This window comes from Macaca thibetana, chromosome 19 (assembly GCF_024542745.1).
Source record: "Macaca thibetana thibetana isolate TM-01 chromosome 19, ASM2454274v1, whole genome shotgun sequence".
In the NCBI taxonomy this organism is placed as follows: domain Eukaryota; kingdom Metazoa; phylum Chordata; class Mammalia; order Primates; family Cercopithecidae; genus Macaca; species Macaca thibetana.
This window is the reverse complement of record NC_065596.1, coordinates 33,661,160-33,685,369: the sequence shown is the minus strand read 5'-3', so window position 1 is coordinate 33,685,369 and position 24,210 is coordinate 33,661,160. Positions and strand designations below refer to the sequence as shown.

General features: G+C 45.0%; 2 protein-coding genes across 2 annotated transcripts; both read left to right on the top strand.

The window, feature by feature from the left end:
• Positions 1–106: 106 nt before the first annotated feature.
• On the top strand, positions 107–18,954 carry LOC126941682 (zinc finger protein 665-like). Its single transcript, XM_050768352.1, has 5 exons — positions 107–136; positions 538–631; positions 5,771–5,826; positions 13,470–13,596; positions 18,581–18,954. Exons 1-5 carry the CDS (start codon positions 107–109, stop codon positions 18,793–18,795), a joined length of 522 nt encoding a protein of 173 aa, XP_050624309.1. The 3' UTR covers positions 18,796–18,954.
• Positions 18,955–19,198: 244 nt separating this feature from the next.
• Positions 19,199–21,109, top strand: ZNF665 (zinc finger protein 665; the record flags this gene model as incomplete). Its single annotated transcript, XM_050771418.1, has 1 exon — positions 19,199–21,109. A coding segment is annotated over one exon (1,575 nt), but the record flags the coding sequence as incomplete, so codon positions are not given.
• Between the last annotated feature and the right edge of the window lie 3,101 nt (positions 21,110–24,210).

Genomic DNA, 24,210 nt, shown 5'->3' with positions numbered 1-24,210 from the left:
TTGACCCCCTCCTAGGGTTCAACGAATTTGCTAGAGTGGCTCACAAAATACAGGGAAACACTTTACATAGATTTACCTATTATAAAGGATATTACAGAGTTGACAGATGAACAGTCAGATGGAAGGGATCAGTGAGGTGAGGCATGGGAGAAGGGGCGTTGAGCCTTGGTGCCCTCCCTGGGTGCACCACACTGCAGGAGCCTCCAAGTGTTCACCTATCCAGAAGCTCCTCTGAATCCTCTCCTTTTGGGTTGTTATGGAGCCTTCATTACATATGCATGATTGCTTATATTACTGCCATTGGTTACACTTTTAGATAGGCTAAGTGGTTTTGTTTGTTTTTGTTTGTTTGTTTTAGTGAGACGAAGTCTCACTCTGTCACTCAGGCTGGAGTGCAATGGCGCGACCTCGGCTCATTGCAACCTCCGCCTCCCGGGTTCAGGCCCCGCCCCTGCCCCGCCCACCCTATGCTCTCTGTCACTCCCGACGCCTGGCCTTCCCCCCCCCCATCCCGCCCCTTTGCCCCGGTCCGCCCAGGCCCCGCCCCCAGCCGCCGGCTCCGTTTACTGCACGGGCAGTTTCTTGCAAACCCGGAAGCAGATGTCTTGGAGTGAAGGCTGTTCCTCGCCGCGTGAGTTTCCTTCTATCTAGATTAAACCTGCGTTTCGGAGTCCCCTGCATTTCCCTACACGATGTCCGGGGGTTCCTATAGCCCTTGAAGTCCCCGCACGGCTCCCTCCATGCCAAGTAAATTCAGACGTTGTCGCGAGACTCTGGGGGTCGCATCGTTTTGGGTTAAAATCACACAGGCTGGTCCTGCCCGCGGTATTTCGGCTTTCAGACCATGCAGACGCCTCCTTTCCTGCGCCGTTTCCTGCTTAAAACCCTTTGCTGACCTCTACCCCGGCGCTCTGGGAAGTCCTCATCCGCGAAGTGGGTGCAGGATTTTGCCGTCCCCTAACCTCGCCCTAGAGCCGTCCCCTAACCTCGCCCTAACCTCGCTACTGGAGCGCAGGGCCGCAGCCCCAGTCCCGGGGAGGCCGCGTCCTCTGCCTGGTCCTGGGATCCTGCAGACCCCACCCCTCTCCTAAGGCGCCGTCGTCCCCCACCTCCCTCCTCCTCGTGCCGGGCCCTGCTGCTCCCCAGGCCTGCCCTTCGCAGTCACCGCTTCCCCTGAGCCCGCGTTGGGGAAGGTTCCTGGGGCTTGTCGTGTGACACCCGGTGTTCTTGCCTGTCCAGCTCCACCCGCTGGAAAATGTGCTCCTCCAGGATGCAGGCGTCTTACTCCACACCCTCCCTGTGAATGTGTGGGCCAAGGGGATCACGAGATAGAGAAAGGGGCTGAGAGAAAAGCAGAGAAACGGAGACAGAGGAAAGAATGGGGGAAACCAATAAACATGGCAAAGTAGAGGATGGGTCGGGATTTGCAAAGAGACAGTAAGGGTGAAAGAAGTCGCTGAGAAAGTAACAGCATGGAGAAACAACTGGAGAAATGTAGAGAAAAGCTCGATGTCTAGAGAGATGAAGGACAGCAAGGTAGGGAGAGGGGCAGCTCCTCCGACAGAGAGTGGGGGAGAGAAGCGGGGATTTGGAGCCAGGACAGACAGCAGCGTGGTGCTGGGACAGCAAGAGGGGGCAGCCGGTGACAAGGAGAGCAGAGGGAGAACCACAGCAGGGGGAGACCTGGGATCTGGGGGTGCCAGAGAGTGGGGACAAGGAGGTGAGACAGGCAAGAGGGGATTTAACAGAGAGAGCAGAGATAAGGGAAGAAAGAGGCAAAAATATATGGAAATTGGGGACAACCAAAAGATTGGGGTGAAAGAGGAATAAGAAGTGAAACAGGTTGCAAGAATGGAGCAGAACAGGTGGAAGAGAAGGAATAGAGGGAAGGAGAAACAGCAGGAAAGGAGAAGGGCTCAAAATGAGGAGCAGCGACCCAGGCTGAAACACAGACAAGAAAAAAAGCCAGAGAGAGAAGAGGAGAATGAGAGATGTACAGAATGAGGGAGGAAACACACAGGAAGGAAGAAAGAGGGGGACTTTGGCCCAGATGCATGGTGGTTTCATTGGGTATGGATAATTACATCGTGATATATTGATTTCTGTGTCCATAATCTAACAATTTTTTTTTTTTTTTCTTGAGACAGAGTCTCTATTGCCCAGGCTGGAGTGCAATGGCATGATCTCAGCTCACTGTAACTCCGCCTCCCGTGTTCAAGCGATTCTTGTGCCTCAGCCTCCCGAGTAGCTGGGATTACAGGCATGCACCACCACACCTGGCTAACTTTTGTAATTTTAGTAGAGATGGGGTTTCACTATGTTGACCAGGCTGGTCTCGAACTCCTGACCTCAGGTGATCCACCCACCTCAGCCTCCCAAAGTGCTGGGATTACAGGTGTGAGCTACTGTGCCCGGCCCCTAATAATCTAACTAATTTGGCCGGGCGCGGTGGCTCAAGCCTGTAATCCCAGCACTTTGGGAGGCCGAGGCGGGTGGATCACGAGGTCAGGAGATCGAGACCATCCTGGCTAACATGGTGAAACCCCGTTTCTACTAAAAATACAAAAAACTAGCCGGGCGTGGTGGCGGGCGCCTGTAGTCCCAGCTACTCAGAGGCTGAGGCAGGAGAATGGCGTGAACCTGGGAGGCGGAGCTTGCAGTGAGCCGAGATCGTGCCACTGCACTCCAGCCTGGGTGACACAGCGGGAGACTCCGTCTCAAAAAATAATAATAATAAAAATAATAATAATAATATAATCTAACTAATTTTATATGTATATATTTTGTTTCTGTTGTGGAGATGCTGGTGAGAATTGCAAAAGTCCTGTCTGTGAGACATGTGCATTTTATAATTCCTGGCATCAGAGGTTAGCTTCTATTTGCTATCTCTATTCTACCAGAGGGCAGTGACTTGACTCATTCAGTTGTCCGTCACTCTCTTTCCTTTTCCTAGGATGGGGTAATATGTAGGCAAGTGTATGAATGAGGAGGAAAAACGAAAGTATTTTTCCTCCCCTCATAATCAGCTAATGAACACTAAACAAAGAATGCATCGCCTCTCGTCACCAAAATGTGTGGGGTGGGGATTTCTCCCCACCAACACGCAATTCTTCAACAGACACTACCTGACTGTCCTATAATTTAATTCAATTCGGACACTATCTACCCAGAGTTAGCATTAGATCCCACTAGTTGAGGGTTCCCACTTCAGATGCCAGCCCCAAGTCCCAGATTTTGAGCTTCGGACCCATTGAGTATAAATTGGGGATTCTCCTTATCCCTTCCTGAGGTGCTATTATTTGCCAGAGCAGCTTGTAGAACTCAGGGAAACATTTTCCTTGGTTTACCCCGTTGTTTTTTGTTTGTTTGTTTGTTTTTGAGATGGAGTCTTGCTCTGTCACCCAGGCTGGAGTGCAATGGCACGATCTCGGTTCACTGTAACCTCCGCTTCCCGGGCTCAGCAATTCTCCTGCCTCAGCCTCCCAGGTAGCTGGGATTGCAGGCATCCGCCACCATGCCCGGGTAATTTTTGTATTTTTAGTAGAGAAGGGGGTTCACCATGTTGGCCAGGCTAGTCTTGAACTCCTGATCTCAGGTAACCCACCCACCTTGGCCTCCCAAAGTGCTGGGATTACAGGCATGAGCTACCGCGCCCAGCCTACCCAACTGTTATAAAGGATACTACAAATCATATAGATGAATGGTTTTAGCAAGTTAATTGAATCCAAGGAAGGGGTTAAGAGAATGACGGTATTTATCTGGTGAGAGTGTAGCCAAGAGTTACTACTAGCATATAGCACACTGAGATCTTCACCTGGGAGATCTGACAGTGTCAGAGTGGGGTGAAATTGTACGACCCCCCCACCCCCACCCCTGGGAGTCCACTGCAGAACTGGTCATTGTGGGAAAAACTACACACATTTTGGTGACTGCAGGTGAAGTATTCTGGGTTGAGTGTGACAATAGTATGAACAGGTTGATTTTTTCCTGTCTCAAACAGTAAAGGGAAGAGCTCTCCAACAGGCCCACCTACCTGTCTTTTTTTTTTTTTTTTTTTTTTTTTTTTTGAGACGGAGTCTCGCTCTGTTGCCCAAGCTGGAGTGCAGTGGCCGGATCTCAGCTCACTGCAGCTCCGCCTTCCGGGTTCCCGCCATTCTCCTGCCTCAGCCTCCCGAGTAGCTGGGACTACAGGCGCCCGCCACCTCGCCCGGCTAGTTTTTTGTATTTTTTAGTAGAGATGGGGTTTCACCGTGTTAGCCAGGATGGTCTCGATCTCCTGACCTCGTGATCCACCCATCTCAGCCTCCCAAAGTGCTGGGATTACAGGCTTGAGCCACCGCGCCCGGCCCCACCTACCTGTCTTAAGGCCTGCGATCTCAACTCAGTAGGTACTGGGAATGGACTGTCCCTGCTCCGGGCTGTTGCTGGTTCTTCAGTTGTGCACACAGTCTCAGGACGGTGGCACTCCCTCCTCTACTGCATCAACTTTTACTTCAAGGGAATTATTTTGATGAGCATATCCAGATTAGTGGTCTTGTCTATTCACACACACACACACACACACACACACACACACAGGCCCGTACCAACACACGTGACTAAATTTTGTACCTTTTTTAGAGATGGGGTTTTGCCATGTTGCCCAGGCTGGTCTCAAACTCCTGAGCTCAAGCATGAAGCAGTCCACCCACCTGTGCCTCCCAAAACGCTGAGATTACAGGCAAGAGCCACTGCACCCAGCCTCAACATTCTTTGGAGGTGGGAAAAAAATTGTTTGAAGACCTCAGCCCTGCCTGACCTGCTCCCCTAGGACCTCTCTGACCTCATCTCCTGCCCGCGTCCTCCTCGCTCCCTCTGCTCCAGCCACTCAGGCCCCTTTCCTTTTCTGGGGTCCCCAAGTTGCTCCTGCCTCAGGGCCTTCACATGGGTGGTCCCTGTGCCTAGGACTCTGGCCCCTCAGCTGCAGGTGCAAACACCCTTCCTAACCCAGGTGTTTGTTCTGATAGCACTTCCTCAATGGGGGCTTCTGTGACCCTCTCCCTGACCCCCGCTTCCGCATTCCATCCCCACCCCCACCCTCACCTCTGGTCCACAGTGGCTGTTCTGCATGTTTCTCTGTGCTGCTTCACCTTCCACTGTCTGGATCCTGGTGACAACAAGGCCCCCAGGGAGAGTACAGCCAGAAGGTGGGGGGCTGTGCTGGGCTTGGCCCCTCTCAGCGGAGCTCAGGAACGCTGAGGCATTTTGCGATTACATCTCTTATGCCCCCTTAGCAGAGATTTTCATTCAAGTAAGTTGCAGCCCAGCTTCAATGACATTTAAGATTGGTTCTATTCTGTTATTCTGTATCTACCACTGAGCACCAGGGCACTGCTGCTCGTTTCTGAAGGCTGAGATCAGCCTGTGATCCACAGAGGGGAGCGGGGCTGTGCTTTGCATGGGGTTTGGTCAGGGCTGGGTCTGTGCCCTGAACGGAAGCTCGTTCCAGCTCAGCTCCCCACTGCTGCAGCCTGTGTGCGGGCCTCTCCAGGCGGGGAGCAGATTCTAAAGAAAGAGGTCAGAAACTCACTTGCTTTTCCTGTAGGAGTTTCTTAGCCCTGCATCTTTTCTGGTGCAGTGGGCGGCAGAGGACCATCTTTCCACAGGGTAAGGTCTTCCCTGTGTATGAGGTTATGGCACAGGAGGGGATGTGTTGATTCTAACCAATAAACAGCATAGTTTTGACATTCAGGATTGAATTCTAAAGTCTCTTTCATGTTACCCAAGGCAGAACCCTGGAAGAAGAGGAAGAGGAAAGCTCAGGAGTCAGGGATGGCTCCTCCTCAGGTGAGATGATATTCTCGGTGGATTGTTCTGTCTCCTTCCTTTCAGAAACGCTGGGCCTTGGAGTTGGGAACCTTCTCTGAGTCTGAAGCGTCCTGCCTGACAGGTTTGCTGACACTCACCCATGCCTTCCCTCAGTCCCTCTCATCTCGCTTGGATTCCATCTCTCGTGACCCAGTGACATGAACTTGGGAAGAGGCGGCACTGGGCATCGTCGTCCTGGGAAGGGCTCACACCAGACATGGATGGAGATGGGGTGAGGGCCCCGTGGTGTCAGTGCTGTTGGGCAGCAGGGATTGTTCAGGCCGTATTTGAATATATTGCCAGCTCTGTGTAAATTCTGATAAGAGAAGCTGGTTATGAAGGCAGATGTTACTGTGCACAAGCACTCACGAAATGCTGTAAAATGAGACCACTGTGGGGAAAGCTTTGTAGCCTCATTTATATTGCATTTGATGCCGAACAAGTGAGTCACTGTGTTTATCTGACTCCAAACTCCTTTTTTGTTTGTTTGTTTAGACAGAGTCTTGCTCTGTTGCCTAGGCTGGAGTGCAGTGACGCAATCTCAGCTCACTGCAACCTCTGCCTCCTAGATTCAAGTGATTCTCTTGCCATGGCCTCCCGAGTAGCTGGGACTACAGGCGTGCATCACCATGCCTGGCTATTTTTTTGTATTTTTAATAGAGATGGGGTTTCACCATGTTGCCCAGGCCGGTCTCCAACTCGTGAGCTCAAGCGATGCACCCGCCTCGGCCTCCCAAAATGCTGGGATTACAGGCGTGAACCACTGCTCCCAGCCTTCATTACTTATATTCAACCAAGAGAGAAACTTATCCCTCAGCCAGCGCCCTGAAAAGACAGAATATGGATGAATGTTTTCATACTTTTCCTCTTCCAGGAGAAATGGGAAATTGGTGTTTTTCTTGCAGTGACACTGCATCATGCCAGGGTAAGGCCACTGTGAGCAGATGTCCTGTATTTTTCTACTAGACTTCTGTTAAGAGTTCCAACCTCTTAAATGGTTACTGGATTTCTCACAAAGGCAATTGGTTCATATATTGTTACTAAATTTGTGTCTCCATGGTGGAGGTAGTGTTTGGGAGTTCCTAGTCCTCTATTTTATTGACATCATCACTTTAGTACAGTTTGATAATTTCTTTAAATAGGTGTGGAAATGTATTTTAATAGGTAGCATTGTATCATTCCTAATGTACTCGTGAGATGCGTTGTATGTTTAATGAGAGCTGCTAAAGAAAGAATGAAGATTGTTTTCACAGTGTTGTTATTAGTTCTTATACTTCAATGCGTTCTTTTCCTAGGTTGTGAGTATGTCATCTGTTAGTTTTAACAGGTCTAGCTCCTACTTTACCATTTTCTTGGTCTCAGCTCAGGCATGCTCTGAAGTGGGCTTTAGCTGGAGCCCTGGTGAGCCCTATTTTCTCCTTTTTTATTTTTGATACAAGGTCCGGCCCCGTCGCCCAGTCTGGAGTGCAGTGGTGCAATCTCGGCTCACGGCAGCCTCCACCACCTGGGCTCAAGCCAACCTCCTACCTCAGCCTCTCAAGTAGCTGGGACTACACATGCATGCCACCACACCCAGCTAATTTTTATATTTTTTGTAAAGATGGGGGTCTCGCTATTTTGCCCAGGATCATCTTGAATTCCTGAGCTCAAGCAATCCACCCGCCTTGGCCTCCCAAAGTGTTAGGATTACAGGCATGAGCCATCGCGCCCAGCCCATTTTCTCCATTTTAATTTAGAGCAAATGCATCCAGCATTTACTGCTTGATTATGTGTTTGGTGAAATTTTCTTGTTTAATATTAGCTTTTGGGTGTTTTTCAAATTTCCTTTTTGAACCAATTTTTAATTATCCAATAATTTCTTTGAGTAAATATCGTTGCAATATATACTTCTTAAGTCTATTAAATTAATGTATGATATTAAAAAATGTCCTAACCTTATGCTATGATTTCATGAGTAAAATAAACTAAAACCTCCATTGGGCTTTTGTTAATGCCTAAATATCTAAATTTAACTGGAAAAAATGGTATCAGTATTTTTAATAATTGTATTTAATACCAATTGGAGTACAAGTTCTTACATATTTTTGTTTTAGCATTTTTACAGCTTAACTTACAAAAATGTTTATAAACTAAATTAAGTACAATTCATGCATTTTAATTGTCCCAGACTTTCTGAAATGCACATGAGCAAAAAAGACAACTAAAGGTATCATCAAAAACAAATACATCGTTGAGACACATCTCCTTATTTCACTTAATTTAACTGGTATATGTGATGTGCGCACATGAATATGCAGATGCATACGCCCATGGTTTTATAAAAGACGTACCATGATTTAAATAAATTGTATGTGTTTTATCATTTGAAATCATATTTTATTTTATTTTATTTATTTATTTATTTTTTTTTTTGAGACGGAGTCTCGCTCTGTTCCCCTGGCTGGAGTGCAATGGCGCGATCTCGGCTCACTGCAAGCTCCGCCTCCCGGGTTCCTGCCATTCTCCTGCCTCAGCCTCCCGAGTAGCTGGGACTACAGGCGCCCGCCACTGCGCCCGGCTAATTTTTTTTTTGTATTTTTAGTAGAGACGGGGTTTCAACGTGGTCTCGAACTCCTGACCTTGTGATCCGCCCGCCTCGGCCTCCCAAAGTGCTGGGATTACAGGCGTGAGCCACCGCGCCCGGCTGAAATCATATTTTAAATATTTTTATGGCCTTAACTTTGTTCTCTGCTGCCTTTTTTTTTTTTTTTTGAGATGGAGTTTCACTCTTTCACCCAGGCTGGAGTGAAGGAGCACAGTCTTGGCTCACTGCAACTTCCCCCTCTTAGGTTCAAGCAATTCTCCTGCCTCAGCCTCCCAGGTACCTGGGATTACAGGTGTCCGCCACCACACCTGGCTGATTTTTGTATTTTTAGTAGAGATGGGGTTTTCCATGTTGGCCAGGCTGGTCTCGAACTCCTGACCTCAGGTGATCCATCTGACTCGGCCTCCCAAAGTGCTGGGATTACAAGTGTGAGCCACCGCATCCGGCCTGTTCTCCACTATGTATTAATGAACTAATAGGATAGTAACATATGGGCATAAATGCGTTTGTGTATATGATGACCTTTGGTGAAGTTCCATATTGTTAGCCTTGAACTTGTTTCAGTTTTTCTCAGTTAGGTGACCTCGTGTCAATTTACTTTTGGAGTGTTTAGTTAAAACAACTCAAACACCATGTTTCCCTCTGCTCTCACACCAACACCACAATCCACACAGAAGACTTCTGTGGCCACATGTGAGGGATTTCTCCCCACCAACAAACAGCGAGCAACCAACTGGCTGTCCTCCAGTTCAGTTCCAACACTTGTCTGCATGAAGATAGTGTCACATCTCACAGATTGATGGCTCAGTTCCCAATTGCACGTCCAGGCCTCTGAAACTTCTGACCGACCAACCTCAAGTTGAGGTTCCCATGAACCCTTCTTTAATTTGCTGGAGCAACTCTTAGAGGTCAGAGAAACACTCAGTTTTACAGGTTGATTATAAATACTATTACAGAAGATACCAGTGAAGAGATGCATAAGGTGAGGTATGGGGAAAGGGGTGCAGAGCTTCCCTGCCCTCCCTGGGTATGCCGTCCTCCAGGAACCTCCACGTGTCAGCCATCTGGAAGCTCCCCAAACCCACTGCACTCCACCCTGGGTGACAAAGCAAAACTCCGTCTCCAAAAAAACAACAAAAAAAGAAATTTACATATTTCTACAAAACTCATAGCCACTTTTATCTTTATTTTCTCTTTTGATTCTACCCAAATTTCCAGTGACAAAGTCCCGAATTCAGTGCTGAAATTAGGCTTTTACATGTGCTTTCTTCTATAAGTGTGACATTGTAATAAAAGAAGTGGTTTGTTGTCCTTGATAATCTCATTTGGCTCCTGTGTAGTTCTTTGAGATAATTCCCTTGCTAGCTGGTTGTTTTACAAATGTGTACAAACTATATTATACTACTTTATGCAAACTATATTATACTACTTTATGCAAACTACATTATACTACTTTATGCAAAGAGACAGACACTACTTTTTACTATATCTTTCTGGGACTTTTTATTCTGTTTTCAGTTTAAATTTGCTTACCCCTGAGATTTTAAAGTCTCTTTCTTCATAAAACACTATTTGAACTGGAATATATTAACACATTCTGTGGCCAGTTTTGCTCGACATTATTTTACCCTTCATTCTCTAACATTCTCTCATTTCTTGTACTTCTTTATTTATTTGTATTTGTTTATTTTTCCTTTTATTATTATTTTTACTTTTTTGTAGAAACAAGGTCTTGCTATGTTGCCCAGGCTGGTCTCAAACTCCTGGGTTCAAACAATATGCCTGCCTTGACCTCCCAAAGTACTGGGACTACAGGCATGAACCACCATGCCCGGCCAACTTCTTTATTTTTTAAACCTCGTTTTCACAGTAGTTGAGAGGATTTCAGCCACAGTGTAGCATCTTAAAGACTGGGAAAATTCTTTCCTAGCCAGTTTAATGACCAAGAAACTATTCAGACCAATCTACACGTCAGTCATTCACAGTAGAATGGTAAACTAAAGAGCTGTGGGCAGCTGCTGATACATGTTGCACAAAAGGATGTTGGGAATCTCTTAGACATTGGTACCCGTTACTCGGGTACTCGGCCTCTCATTATATAAATGAATTCTTCCAAAATGACTTCCCTTTCAGAACCTTGGACAGATATATTGACTCCTTTGTGCTGATCTCAAGACACTGAGATTCTAAAATGAAAACTCTGAAGGCGCTTGACTATGTAGCCTTCCTTAATGCTTTAGGATTCCAAACCACCTACTTACTCTCTTTGGAAGATTATTCAGGGCTTTGTGAGCTGCTCTTTCAGGTAGCTTGCCTGTTGCTTAACTGATTGCTTAGGTTTAATTTTAATTCCCAGATACCTGGGTATAGGTACTTGCTCTGTCATTTTTAGCTCTTTGACCTGAGACAAGTTTCTCGGTGTGTCTGTGAAACAGCTGTCCCACAGTAAAATGGGAGCAGATCTTTCTCTCATGGGCTACAGTGTTGTACGTGTTAGTACACATAAAGGATTTAAAATGCTACCTCGCATACGGACCTTGTTCTTAAATCCCTATCATTGCTATTGCTCTCATCATAGTTTTAAAACTCTGACTTGTTTTTTCTTCAAAGCCACTGTGGATGTTGTCATCCTTGAAGACACCACTCATTCTCTAGGTCATCTAGATGCTGAATATTACTTGATGTATCAGACATAATATCTATCTAAAGCTGGTAGAGATGAACTTGTGCTGGGCTTTTTTCTTTTGTTTTGGTTGTCCCCCTGTTGCCCGGGCTGGAGTGCAGTGGCACCATCTTGGCTCACTGCCACCTCTGCCTCCCAGGTTCAAGCAATTTCCGGCTAATTTTTGTATTTTTCGTAGAGACAGGGTTTCACCATGTTGGCCAGGTTGGTCTCGAACTTCTGACCTCAAGTGATTCCCCCACCTTGGCCTCCCAAAGTGCTAGGATTACAGGCATGAGTGAGCCACTGCGCCCAGCCGATTTTGTATCTGTATATTTATTTATTGTCCACAAAACAGAAATCCACACTAATTTAGAGGATATCATAACCTCTTAGGGAAAATAATAATAAAACAGGATTAAGCAGACATAACTTGCTCAAGTAAACCTTAGTGTGTGAGAATATAGGGAAAAACTGATTCAGTTTTTTTTTTTTTTTTTTTTTTTTTTTAAGATGGAGTCTCGCTCTGTTGCCCAGGCTGGGGTGCAATGGCGTGATCTTGGCTCACCACAACTTCCACCTCCCAGGTTCAAATGATCCTCCCGCTTCAGCTCCTGAGTAACTGGGATTACTGGTGCCCACCACCATGCCTGGCTATTTTTGTATTTTTAGTAGACACGAGGTTTCGCCACATCGTCCAGGCTGGTCTTGAACTCCTGACCTCAGGTGATCCACCCGCCTCGGCCTCTCAAAGTGCTGGGATTACAGGCATGAGTCACCGTGTCCAGCTGGATACAGTTTCTTCTACTACTTGCAACACAGAGTGCTTCCGTTCTCCCAGATGTGTTGGGTTTTCCATCACATCAATCAAGCAATTCTGCAGTGGACGTGACCTGGGTGTCCTCCCATTCAGTTCAATTCTGATGCTGTCTGGATATAGCATCACATCCCACAGGTATAGGGCTCAGTCCCACAAGGGTGCAGCCACCTCAATGCCATTCGCAAACACAGGTTGTGGCTTGGGTTTCTCGCTAACCGGCTTAAGTTGTAAATTCTCATGACCTCTTCGTTGGGATCAATTAACTTGTTACGGCCGGGGCGCGGGGGCTCAAGCCTGTAATCCCAGCACTTTGGGAGGCCGAGACGGGCGGATCACGAGGTCAGGAGATCGAGACCATCCTGGCTAACATGGTGAAACCCCGTCTCTACTAAAAAATACAAAAAAAACTAGCCGGGCGAGGTGGCGGGCGCCTGTAGTCCCAGCTACTCGGGAGGCTGAGGCAGGAGAATGGCGTAAACCCGGGAGGCGGAGCTTGCAGTGAGCTGAGATCCGGCCACTGCACTCCAGCCTGGGAGACAGAGCGAAACTCCGCCTCAAAAAAAAAAAAAAAAAAAAAAAAATTAACTTGTTACAGTGGCTCACAGAACTCAGGGAAACACTTGATTCATATTGATTCATTTATTGCTCAGGATATAACAAAGAATGCAGATGGAAGCGATCTATTGGGTGACATAGGGAGGAGCTCTGAGCTTCCATGCCCTCTGTGGGTGCACCACTCAAGGGGCCTCCATGTTATCATCTGTCCCAAATGCTCCTCAGAACCTTAATTTTTTGCATTTTTATGGAAGCTTCATTACATAGGCATGACTGTTTATATTATTGGCCATAGATGTTCAACTGAAACTTCAGCCCTTCTTCCCTTTTGCAGTGTTGGAGATTGAGCCTGGAAGTCCCAACCCTGTAATCTTTTATTTATTTATTTATTTTTATTTTTATTTATTTATTTTGAGACAGAGTCTCATTCTGTCATCCAGGCTGGAGTGTAGTGGCGTGATCTCAGCTCACTGCAACATCTGCCTCCCAGGTTGAAGTGATTCTCCTGCCTCAGCCTCCTGAGTAGCTGGGATCACAGGTGCGTGCCACCATGCCCAGCTAATTTTTGTATTTTTAGTAGAGACAGGGTTTCACCGTGTTGGCCAGGCCTGTCTCGAACTCCTGACCTCAAGTGATCCACTGGCTTCGGCCTCCCAAAGTGCTGGGATTACAGACGTGAGCCATGGCGCCTGGCCTAACCCTGTAATCTTGTCTTGGTCTTTCCAGTGTCCGGCCCACACCGTGAAGCTATCTGGCGGCCTTCAGCCACCAGTTAGTCTCACTGACGTACAAAAAGATACTTATCACCTCACAGATTTCAAGTGAGCTCTTTTCAGGAAAAGGGATGAAGATCAAATCTGTATGTACCATGATCACAGCCTGGATGTGTCAGTCTGCTTACTTGAATTGAACCTATTTTTACAGCTCTCTCCTCTTCTCGTTTTATGTGAAGATTCAAATTTGCCTCATAGTCACTTGGTGAAATGTGTTTTTCATTTTAGGGACAGTTGACACTCAAGGATGTGGCCATAGAATTCTCTCAGGAGGAGTGGACATACCTGGACCCTGCTCAGAAGACTTTGTACAGGGACGTCATGTTGGAGAACTACAGGAACCTGGTCTCACTGGGTAAGGATGACTTTCTTTTAGAAGTCAAGGTCTGTTCTTGTGTATGTTTTCATTTTCCCTTGTGAGTCTCTTGAGAGCCCCTGCATTCCTCGATGAGGACTGATGACCTGTTGACTCAGAAATGAAAAGCCTGATCATGCAAAATCTGGACTTTAATCTTGCCGTTTCTTGAGATGGTCTGCCCACTTTGTGGAGAGTTTTAGAGCTTTGTATGCATAATACCTTGTACCAGATTTAAAATGTTTGATTTTCTGTTTTTTACTTCTGTACTTTTGATTTAGTGGTTCATGGACAAAAGCTAGGTATCTGTGTAGTCTGGTGTTTCCTAATCACTCAGGAGGCATTCAGTGGATCAACTGTTGAAATGTTTTTCCAAATCCATCTGCAGTTTCCTCTCTTCTCATGTTAACCTAAGGGTGTAGTTCTGGAAAAGCCACAGCACATTATATTTCTTTTTCTTTTTTTTCTCTTTTTTTTTGAAATGGAGTTTCACTCTTCTCACCCAGGCTGGAGTGCAATAGCACGATCTCGGATCACTGCAACTGCAACCTCCGCCTCCTAAGTTCAAGTGATTCTCCTGCCTCAGCCTCCTGAGTAGCTGGGATTATAGGCCAGGCTGGTCTCGAACTCCTGACCTCAGGGTGATCTGCACATCTCAGCCTCCCAGAGTGCTGGGATTACAGGTGTGAGCTACCATGCCTGGCCTTCTTTCTTTTCGTAAGCAGGAATCTCTCCTTTTGATCTGAGTATTATCTCCTTGTTGGAACAAGGGAAGGAGCCCTGGAATGTGGACAGCCAAGAGAAAATAGCAAGTGGGAGTGGATCAGAGGTGTAATTACAGGTCAGAGTTCAGATGGGCAGAGAGAAAGCGTCTCATTAGACAGTGTTGGAGAAACACCCTGCAAATGGCAGAATTTTTTGGGAAAATAAAAGTTTATATCCTGTGATCACTGATAAGAATTTTTTTCCCTACCACTTAATACTCTGTTCTTTAGATGTGTAAAAGTTTCTCCTTCCAACCTGCAGTGGTGCTACAGCCCAAACAGCAACACATGCAGAGTCTTGATCATGACCTACAACCGTCTGTTACTTGGTTTCTATGAACTCTTGGTTCCTTTCAAAAGGGTTGCTTTCCTCCTTAGTCTCTCCTTCTGTGCTTCATTCAATCAAAAATCCTTATTTTTTTGTCCACAGAGATCAGACGTGAGGCCTCCATAGTTATGACAAGTGCCCCTATCCATATTTTATCCCATTTCATGAGCTTGGAAGATAGAAAACGTTGGCTGCTCCTCCTTTGCACCTGGGGCCCCAGAAACTTCACAGAGCTGTCTTAAGCTTTCTTTGCCTGTTGAGGTCTCAGCTACTTCTCCTATTCCACTTTGCGACAGTTTGTGGATGTGGGTGACAAGGGGAGTGGGTTGATCTTCCGAGATGATTAGCCAAATTGTTAAGTACAATGGACAGAAACTTTCTCTTTTTGATCCCAGTCCTATATGGGGTGTGTATCCTATTTTTTTACACTTGAGCATGGGATTCATTGAACAAAAAGAACAAACCTGGAGGCATCACACTACCTTATTTCAAACTATATTATAAAGATATAGTAATTAAAACAGGATAGTACTTCCTTAAAAATAGACACATCAACCAGTGGAACAGAATAGAAAGAGTAAAAAGAAAGCCGGATGCAGTGGCTCACCCCCGTAATTCCAGCACTTTGGGAGGCTGAGGTGGGTGGATCACGAGGTCATGAGTTCGTGACCAGCCTGTCCAATATGGTGAAACCCTGTCTCTACTAAAAATACAAAAATTAGCCAGGCGTGGTGGTCAGCTACTTGGGAGGCTGAGGCAGAAGAATCACTTGAAACCAGGAGGCAGAGGTTGCAGTCAGCTGAGATTGCGCCACTGCACTCTAGCCTGGGCGACAGAGTGAGACTCCATATCAAAAAAAAAAAAAAGTGAAAAAAAAAACAAATGATGAATATATGGCCAGCTGGCTTTTGACAGAGGTGCCAAGAACACACAATGAACAAAGGACAGTTTTTTCAATAAGTGTAGCTAGAAAAACTCAATATCCACACACAGGAGAATGAAATGGATGTTAATCTCACATCAGATACCAAAATTGATTCAAAATGTATTAAATACTTAAACGTAAGACCTGATAATGTAAAACTACTAGAAGCAATCATAGGGGAAAAGCTACATGACGTGATCCAGGCAATGATTTTTTGGCCTTGATGCCAGAAGCTTATGCAACAAAAGCAAACAGATAAATGGGGTGGCATCTACTGAAAATCACCGCAAAGGGAACAATTAACATAATGAAGAGACAACCTACGGATTGTGAGAAAGCATTTGCAATTTGTGTATTTGACACCAATTTAATATCCAAAATGTATGAGAAATCAAAACTACTCAATAGCATGAAAACAAACCAATTAAAAAATGGCCAAAGGATCTCAATATACATTTTTTTTCCTTTTTTTTTTTTTTTTGAGACAGAGTCTTGCTCTGTCACCCAGGCTGGAGTGCAGTGGCACAATCTCGGCTCACTGCAATCTCTGCTTCCCAGGTTCAAGCTATTCTTCTGCCTCAACCTCCCAAGTAGCTGGGACTACAGGTGCGTGCCACCACGCCTGGCTAATTTTTGCATTTTTGGTCACTATGTTGGCCAGGCTGGTCTCAAATCCCTAGTCGCAGGTGATCTGCCCAACTTGGCCTCACAAAGTGCTGAGATTATAGGCATGAGCCTCAATATACAGTTCTTGAAGGAAGACAGACAAACAGCCAACAACATCACTACTTGCAGAGATGCAGATTTAAAGCAGAATGAAATATCATATAACTGTCAGAATGGCTACTGTCAGAAGGACAAAAGATATGTGTTAGCAAAGATATGGAGACTGGGGGTTCTCATACACTATTGATTGAATGTAAATTAGTCTAGGCATTATGAAAAATTATATGGAAATTTCTCAAAAAAATAAAAATAAAAGTACTATATTATCCAGCAATCCCACTTCTGGGTATACAGTTGGCCCTTGAACAGCACAGGTTTGAATTCCATGGGTCATCTTATACATGGGTTTTTTTTTTTTTTTTTTTTTTTTGAGACGGAGTCTCGCTCTGTCACCCAGGCTGGAGTGCAGTGGCCAGATCTCAGCTCACTGCAAGCTCCGCCTCCCGGGTTTACGCCATTCTCCTGCCTCAGCCTCCCGAGTAGCTGGGACTACAGGAGCCCGCCACCTCGCCCGGCTAGTTTTTTGTATTTTTTAGTAGAGACGGGGTTTCACCGTGTTAGCCAGGATGGTCTCAATCTCCTGACCTCATGATCCACCCGTCTCGGCCTCCCAAAGTGCTGGGATTACAGGCTTGAGCCACCGTGCCCGGCCTATACATGGGTTTTATTCCAGTAAATATATTGGAAATTTTTAAAGACATTTGCAACAATTTGATAAAGCAGACAAATTGCATAACCTAAAAATATCATAAAAATTAAGAAAAAATTAGGTATGTGATGAATGCATAAAGTACTACTCTATTATTTACCACCATAAAAAAATACACAAATCTGGCTCTTGAGCTGTTGCTAGAGCCCGCTCCCACTCTGTGGAGTGTACTTCCATTTCAATAAATCTGTGCTGTTCTTTTGTTGCAAAACAAAAACAAAAACAAACCAAACAAAAACACACAAATCTGGCTGGGTGCAGTGGCTCACGCCTGTAATCCCAGCACTTTGGGAGGCCAAGGTGGGTGGATCACTTGAGGTCAGGATTTCAAGACCAGCTGGCCAACATGATGAAACCCTGTCTCTACTAAACATACAAAAAGTAGCTGGCCGTGGTGGCACATGCCTGTAATCCCAGCTAGTTGGGAGGCTGAGGCCGGAGAATCACTTGAACCTGGGAAGCAGAAGTTGCAGTGAGCCAAGATTGCACCACTGCACTCTAGCCTGGGCATCAGAATGAGACTCCGCTTCAAAAAAACACAAATCTATGATAAAAAATTAAAACTTATCAAAACTTATACACACACTTACTGCATGTGACACCATTTGCAGTCAAGAATAATATAAACAGGCTGGGCGCAGTGGCTCATGCCTGTTATCTCTGCACTTTGGGAGGCCAAGGTGGGTGGATCACGAGGTCAGGAGCTCAAGACCAGCCTGGCCAAGATGGTGAAATGCTGTCTCTACTAAAAATACAAAAATTAGCTGGGCGTGGTGGCAGGCACCTGTAATCCCAGCTACTCAGGAGGCTGAGGCAGAGAATTGTTTGAACCCGGGAGGCGGAGGTTGCAGTGAGCCGAAATCGCGCCACTGCACTCCAGCCTGGGTGACACAGCGAGACTATATTCCAGTTCTTATGTCCTGTGCTGGTTCTGAAGTAGAACTCCTCTTTTCTCTCTTTTTTTTTTTTTTTCCAATTCAAAAAGTTTTTTCTGACATTTTAAAATTGAATTCCTCCTCATTTTTTCAGTGCTATTATTTTTTTCCAATTCAAAATTACTACTTCTTTAATTATTCATTACGTATGTTTGCTGTGAGTTATTTACCATTACAGTATATCACGTTGTGCTTTAGCATTTACTTGTGCATAACAAATATGCTTTAAATAGGCACAATATAAGAATTCTTTCTCTTGAATTCTAAGACAGCCATATAAAACATATTGCCAATTGGTAGCCTTGGGTCATGGTTGGAAAGTACTCCTTTCAGGGCCAATATGGGTTTGTACAATATGAGGGTTTTGTTCACAGATTGTTTAAAACGAGGATCCCCTACTATTTGAATTACATGTTACCACCTTTTCTTTGATAAGGAATCCTATTCCTTTTGTGTTCTGAAAAATTATGGTTCTGAAGAATCATAAGTCTGTTCAACATAACTATTACTTTTGGTGTAACATTAGGTTTTTCGATGGGAAATAATTATTTATGTACTATAATTAATTGGAAACCTGTGGTTCTTTATATCTTACAGATATCTCTTGTAAATGTGTGAACAAGGATCTGCCACCAAAGGGGAAGAACAGTATGGGAGAAGCATTCCACATGGTGAAGCTGGAGAGACTTGAAAGCTGTGATGAAGCCCTGTCCTTCGAGGAAGTTCAGAAAAATACACATGACTTTGAGTGGCCGTGGAAAGATGAAGGAAATTACAAGAGTACTTATGTTGCAAAAAGAAAATCTCCCTGATAGAAGAGATCAACATGATAGAAGGGCTGCAGGAAACAAGCTTATTGAAAATCAGCTTGGAGTAAGTTTTCAGTCACATCTGCCTGAACTGCAGCAATTTCAAGGTGAAGGGAAAATTTATGAATACAATCAAGTTGAGAAGTCTCTTAATAATCGGGGGGGGCCGGGCGTGGTGGCTCACGCCTGTAATCCCAGCACTTTGGGAGGCCGAGGCGGGCGGATCACAAGGTCAGGAGATCGAGACCACAGTGAAACCCCGTCTCTACTAAAAATACAAAAAATTAGCCGGGCGCGGTTGTGGGCGCCTGTAGTCCCAGCTACTCGGGAGGCTGAGGCAGGAGAATGGCGTGAACCCGGGAGGCGGAGCTTGCAGTGAGCCGAGATCGCGCCACTGCACTCCAGCCTGGGCGACAGAGCGAGACTCCGTCTCAAAAAAAAAAAAAAAAAAAAAAAAAATAATCGGGGAAAACATTATAAATGGGATGAATGTGGCAAGGTCTTCAATCAAAACTCACGGCTAACAAGTCATAAGAGAATTCATACTGGAGAGAAGCCTTACCAGTGTAATGAGTGTGGCAAAGCCTTTACTGTTCGTTCAAACCTAACTATCCATCAGGTAATCCATACTGGAGAAAAACCTTACAAATGTCATGAATGTGGAAAGGTCTTCAGTCAACCTTCAAACCTTGCAGGTCATCGGAGAATTCATACTGGAGAGAAAACTTACAAGTGTAATGAGTGTGGCAAAGCCTTTAGAGCACATTCAAAACTAACTACACATCAGGTTATCCATACTGGAGAAAAACCTTACAAATGTAAGGAATGTGGCAAGTGCTTCACTCAAAATTCACACCTTGCAAGTCATCGAAGAATTCATACTGGGGAGAAACCTTACAAGTGTAATGAGTGTGGCAAAGCCTTTAGTGTTCGCTCAAGCCTAACTACCCATCAGACAATCCACACTGGAGAAAAACCTTACAAATGTAATGAGTGTGGCAAGGTCTTCAGGCACAATTCATACCTTGCAAAGCATCGGCGAATTCATACTGGTGAGAAACCTTACAAGTGTAATAAGTGTGGAAAAGCCTTCAGTATGCATTCAAACTTAACTAAGCATCAGATCATCCATACCGGAGAAAAACCTTTCAAATGTAATGAATGCGTCAAGGTTTTCACTCAGTATTCACACTTAGCAAATCATCAAAGAATTCATACTGGAGAGAAACCTTACAGGTGTGATGAGTGCGGCAAAGCCTTTAGTGTGCGATCAAGCCTAACTACCCATCAGGCAATTCATACTGGAGAAAAGCCTTACAAATGTAATGACTGTGGTAAGGTCTTCACACAAAATTCACACCTTGCAAGTCATCGGGGAATTCATTCTGGAGCAAAACCTTACAAGTGTGGTGAATGTGGTAAAGCCTTCAGTCAAACATCACAACTTGCAAGGCACTGGAGAGTTCATACTGGAGAAAAACCTTACAAGTGTAATGAGTGTGGCAAAGCCTTTAGTGTTCATTCAAGCCTAACTAGCCATCAGATAATACATACTGGACAAAAACCGTACAAATGTAATGATTGTGGCAAGGTCTTCAGGCACAGTTCATACCTTGCAGTTCATCAGAGAATTCACACTGGTGAGAAACCTTACAAGTGTAATGAGTGTGGCAAAGCATTTAGTGTACATTCAAACCTAGCTACCCATCAGGTCATCCACACTGGAGAAAAACCTTACAAATGTAATGAATGTGGCAAGGTCTTCACTCAGAATTCACATCTTGCAAATCATAGAAGAATTCACACTGGAGAAAAACCTTACAGGTGTAATGAGTGTGGGAAAGCCTTTAGTGTTCACTCAACCCTAACTACCCATATGGCAATCCATACTGGAGACAAACCTTACAAATGTAACGAATGTGGCAAGGTCTTCACTCAAAATTCAAACCTTGCAAAACATCGAAGAATTCATAGTGGATAGAAACCTTACAAAGGACGCCAGGTGTGGTGGCTCATGCCTGTAATCCCAGCACTTTGAGAAGCCGAGGAAGGCAGATCACCTGAGGTCGCGAGTTCAAGACCAGGCTGGCCAACATGATGAAATGCTGTCTTTACTAAAAACACAAAAATTAGCTGGGCATGGTGGTGCATGCCTGTAATCCCAGCTACTCAGGAGGATGAGGCAGGAGAATCACTTGAACCTCGGAGGCGGAGATTGCAGTGAGGGAGATCATGCCATTGCACTCCAGCTTGGGCAACAAGAGTGAAACTCCATCATACACACACACACACACACACACACACACACACAGAAAAAGTAACCTTACAAAGGAGTGTGGCAAGTTGTTCAGCCACAAATTACTTATTTCACAACATCGGGAATTCATTCTTGAGACAATTCTTACAAATGCAGTGACTGGCAAACTTCTGATGAGTTTAAGCATTAACAGACATCAGAGTTCATAACAGAGAAATCCTGTGAATATACTGTGTATGACAGAAGCTTTATCCAGGTTTCAGAGCTCAATAGGCATCAAAAGATATATCTTTGATGAAATTACACAAATGTGGCCGGGCGCGGTGGCTCAAGCCTGTAATCCCAGCACTTTGGGAGGCCGAGACGGGCGGATCACGAGGTCAGGAGATCGAGACCATCCTGGATAACACGGTGAAACCCCGTCTCTACTAAGAAATACAAAAAATTAGCCGGGCGAGGCGGCGGGCGCCTGTAGTCCCAGCTACTCGGGAGGCTGAGGCCGGAGAATGGCGTGAACCCGGGAGGCAGAGCTTGCAGTGAGCTGAGATCCGGCCACTGCACTCCAGCCTGGGCGACAGAGCGAGACTCCGTCTCAAAAAAAAAAAAAAAAAAAAAAAAAAAAAAAAAAAAAAAAAAAAAAAAGAAATTACACAAATGTAACATGCATGCCGAGACTATTACTCCTGGACTACACCTATAGCTGAGGATTCATAGGAATAATATAACTCAGTCTCTAGTTTCCTCATAACCCTCTGATATATAATCTGCTGATTTTATACACGATTATACACCTTACATGGTGGTGTTTGGGAAAAAAAGGATGGAAGGGCTCACTCACTTCACTGGGTAAGGATTATTTCTCTCCAAGCTCCTGAAGAAGAACGACGCTGCCTTTTAAAATTAAATATAGTCTGAATTAGAGAGTACTTGGAAAGGACAGAGGATAATGAACTATGATGTCACTCATCATCCTTATTGCACTCCAGGTGCCCTTCTTCTGACAGAAGGGCACTGTGGGTATGGAAAGAAATTCTCTACTGGCCGGCACGGTGACTCACGCCTGTAATCCCAGCACTTTGGGAGGCCGAGGTGGGTAGATCACCTGAGGTTAGGAGTTCGAGACCAGCCTGACCAACATGGAGAAATCCCGTCTCTACTGAAAATACAAAATTAGGTACAGTGGTGCATGCCCGTAATCCCAGCTACTCAGGAGGCTGAGGCAGGAGACTCGCTTGAATCCCGGAGGCAGAGGTTGCAGTGAGCCGAGATCACGCCACTGCACTCCAGTCTGGGCAACAAGAGCGAAACTCTGACTCAAAAAAATAAAAAAGAAAAAGAAATTCTCTACCAACAGACCATGAAATAGAGCCAGGAAGACACTTGGATTTTTATTAGAGAAGAGTAATAGCTTATTAGGGACTGATGTGTGGTACAAATAATGCAGAAAAGGCTACCTTCTCCATCAAATGCCAATAGCTGTTGCATAGCAAAGATTGATTTTTTTTTTTTTTTTTTTTGAGACAGAGTCTTGTTCTGTCACCCAGACTGGAGTGCAGTGACGCAATCTCAGCTCACTGCAACCTCAGCCTCCTGGATTTTAGTGATTCTCCTCCCTCAGCCTCCCAAGTAGCTGGGATTACAGGCATGTACCACCACGCCAGGATAATTTTTGTATTTTTAGTAGAGATGGGGTTTTGCTGTGTTGGCCAGACTGGTCTCGAACTCCTGACCTCATGATCTGCCTGCCTCAGCCTGTCACAGTGCTGGGATTGCAGGCATGAGCCACCGTGCCCGGCCGGCTGAGCATAGGAAGTTTAATCAAAGTAACCAGAATCCCATGTTTGTTACTAGGATTTACATTAACTGCTGGAATGACATTTTGCTACTATTTAATTAAGAATGCATCATAGATTTAATGTTTTAACTAATAAAATTCGATGTATTTTGTAAGTATGAATGAATCATTTCTTGCCAACGTAGTTTTATCCTACCTCAGTAGCATACTTCATAACAGATAATAACAGTGCACCATTAAGCTATCGAAGGATCTAGAATAATGATTTCCATTGTTGGATCAAACAACATATAATTTTCAGAAACTAAGCGTATTTTGGTTTTTTGTTTGTTTGAGATGGAGTTTCATTCTGTCACCCAGGCTGGAGTGCAATGGCGTGATCTCAGCTCACTGCAACCTCTGTTTCCCGGGTTCCGGTGATTCTCCTGCTTCAGCCTCCCAAGTAGCTGGGATTATAGGTGCCCGCTACCACACCCGGCTAGTTTTTGTATTTTCAGTAGAGACAGGGTTTCACCATGTTGGCCAGGCTGGTCTTGAACTCCTGACCTCAAGTGATCCACCCGCCTTGGCCCCCCAAAGCTCTGGGATTATAGGCGTGAGCCACCACGCTCAGCCCAGAAACTAATTGTATTTTGCACTTGAATTAGTCTCTCCACACTCTGCCTTGGGATACTTATGTGGTATAATGAAAATCCCATAGAAAGGATATTTCAGACTCTCACACCCTGAAGTCTGCATTGCTCTTGATGCGTATGCACTGTATTATATTTTTGCATGTCTCTTTCTTGCATGCCAAATAACACCTATGGCATTATCTTTATGTACGTGAAGTGAAAATACAAGTATAGTAAAAATATGACATTAGGAAACAAAAAGTGTGTGGAATATGGATAAAAACAACATCTCTTTTTTACCCTTGGAATGATCAGTGGCAATTGGAGAAATTAATATATATAAATTTTCTTTTAAGAATGAACATAACACAGTCAGATTTTTTTTTTTTTTTCCTGGCAGATAAACTACAAAGTTTGAATGTTCACCCTCATAACATTTTGGTAATTTGAACTTGTGACCTCTCTGCTGGAACTGTATTGAATTTCACCTCAAGTTTGGTTGAGAAGTGTTATAAGACTGTTTATTACATAATATGGGTTTCTGGGGAAAGCTGGGTAGACTTCCAAAGCTGGTCCAAAAATGGCTTGAGAGCCCAGATAAGCAACTTGCTTGGTGTGTTATGGTTGATAAGGTGTGGGGCTGGGTTATGTTTTGTGTGGTTTGAACGTCCATCTAGTGACAAAGGAGGAAGCACTCAAGCATGATCAGTTTGACCAAATGGGCAGAACAGGAAGAGGAAGTGCAGAGCTGT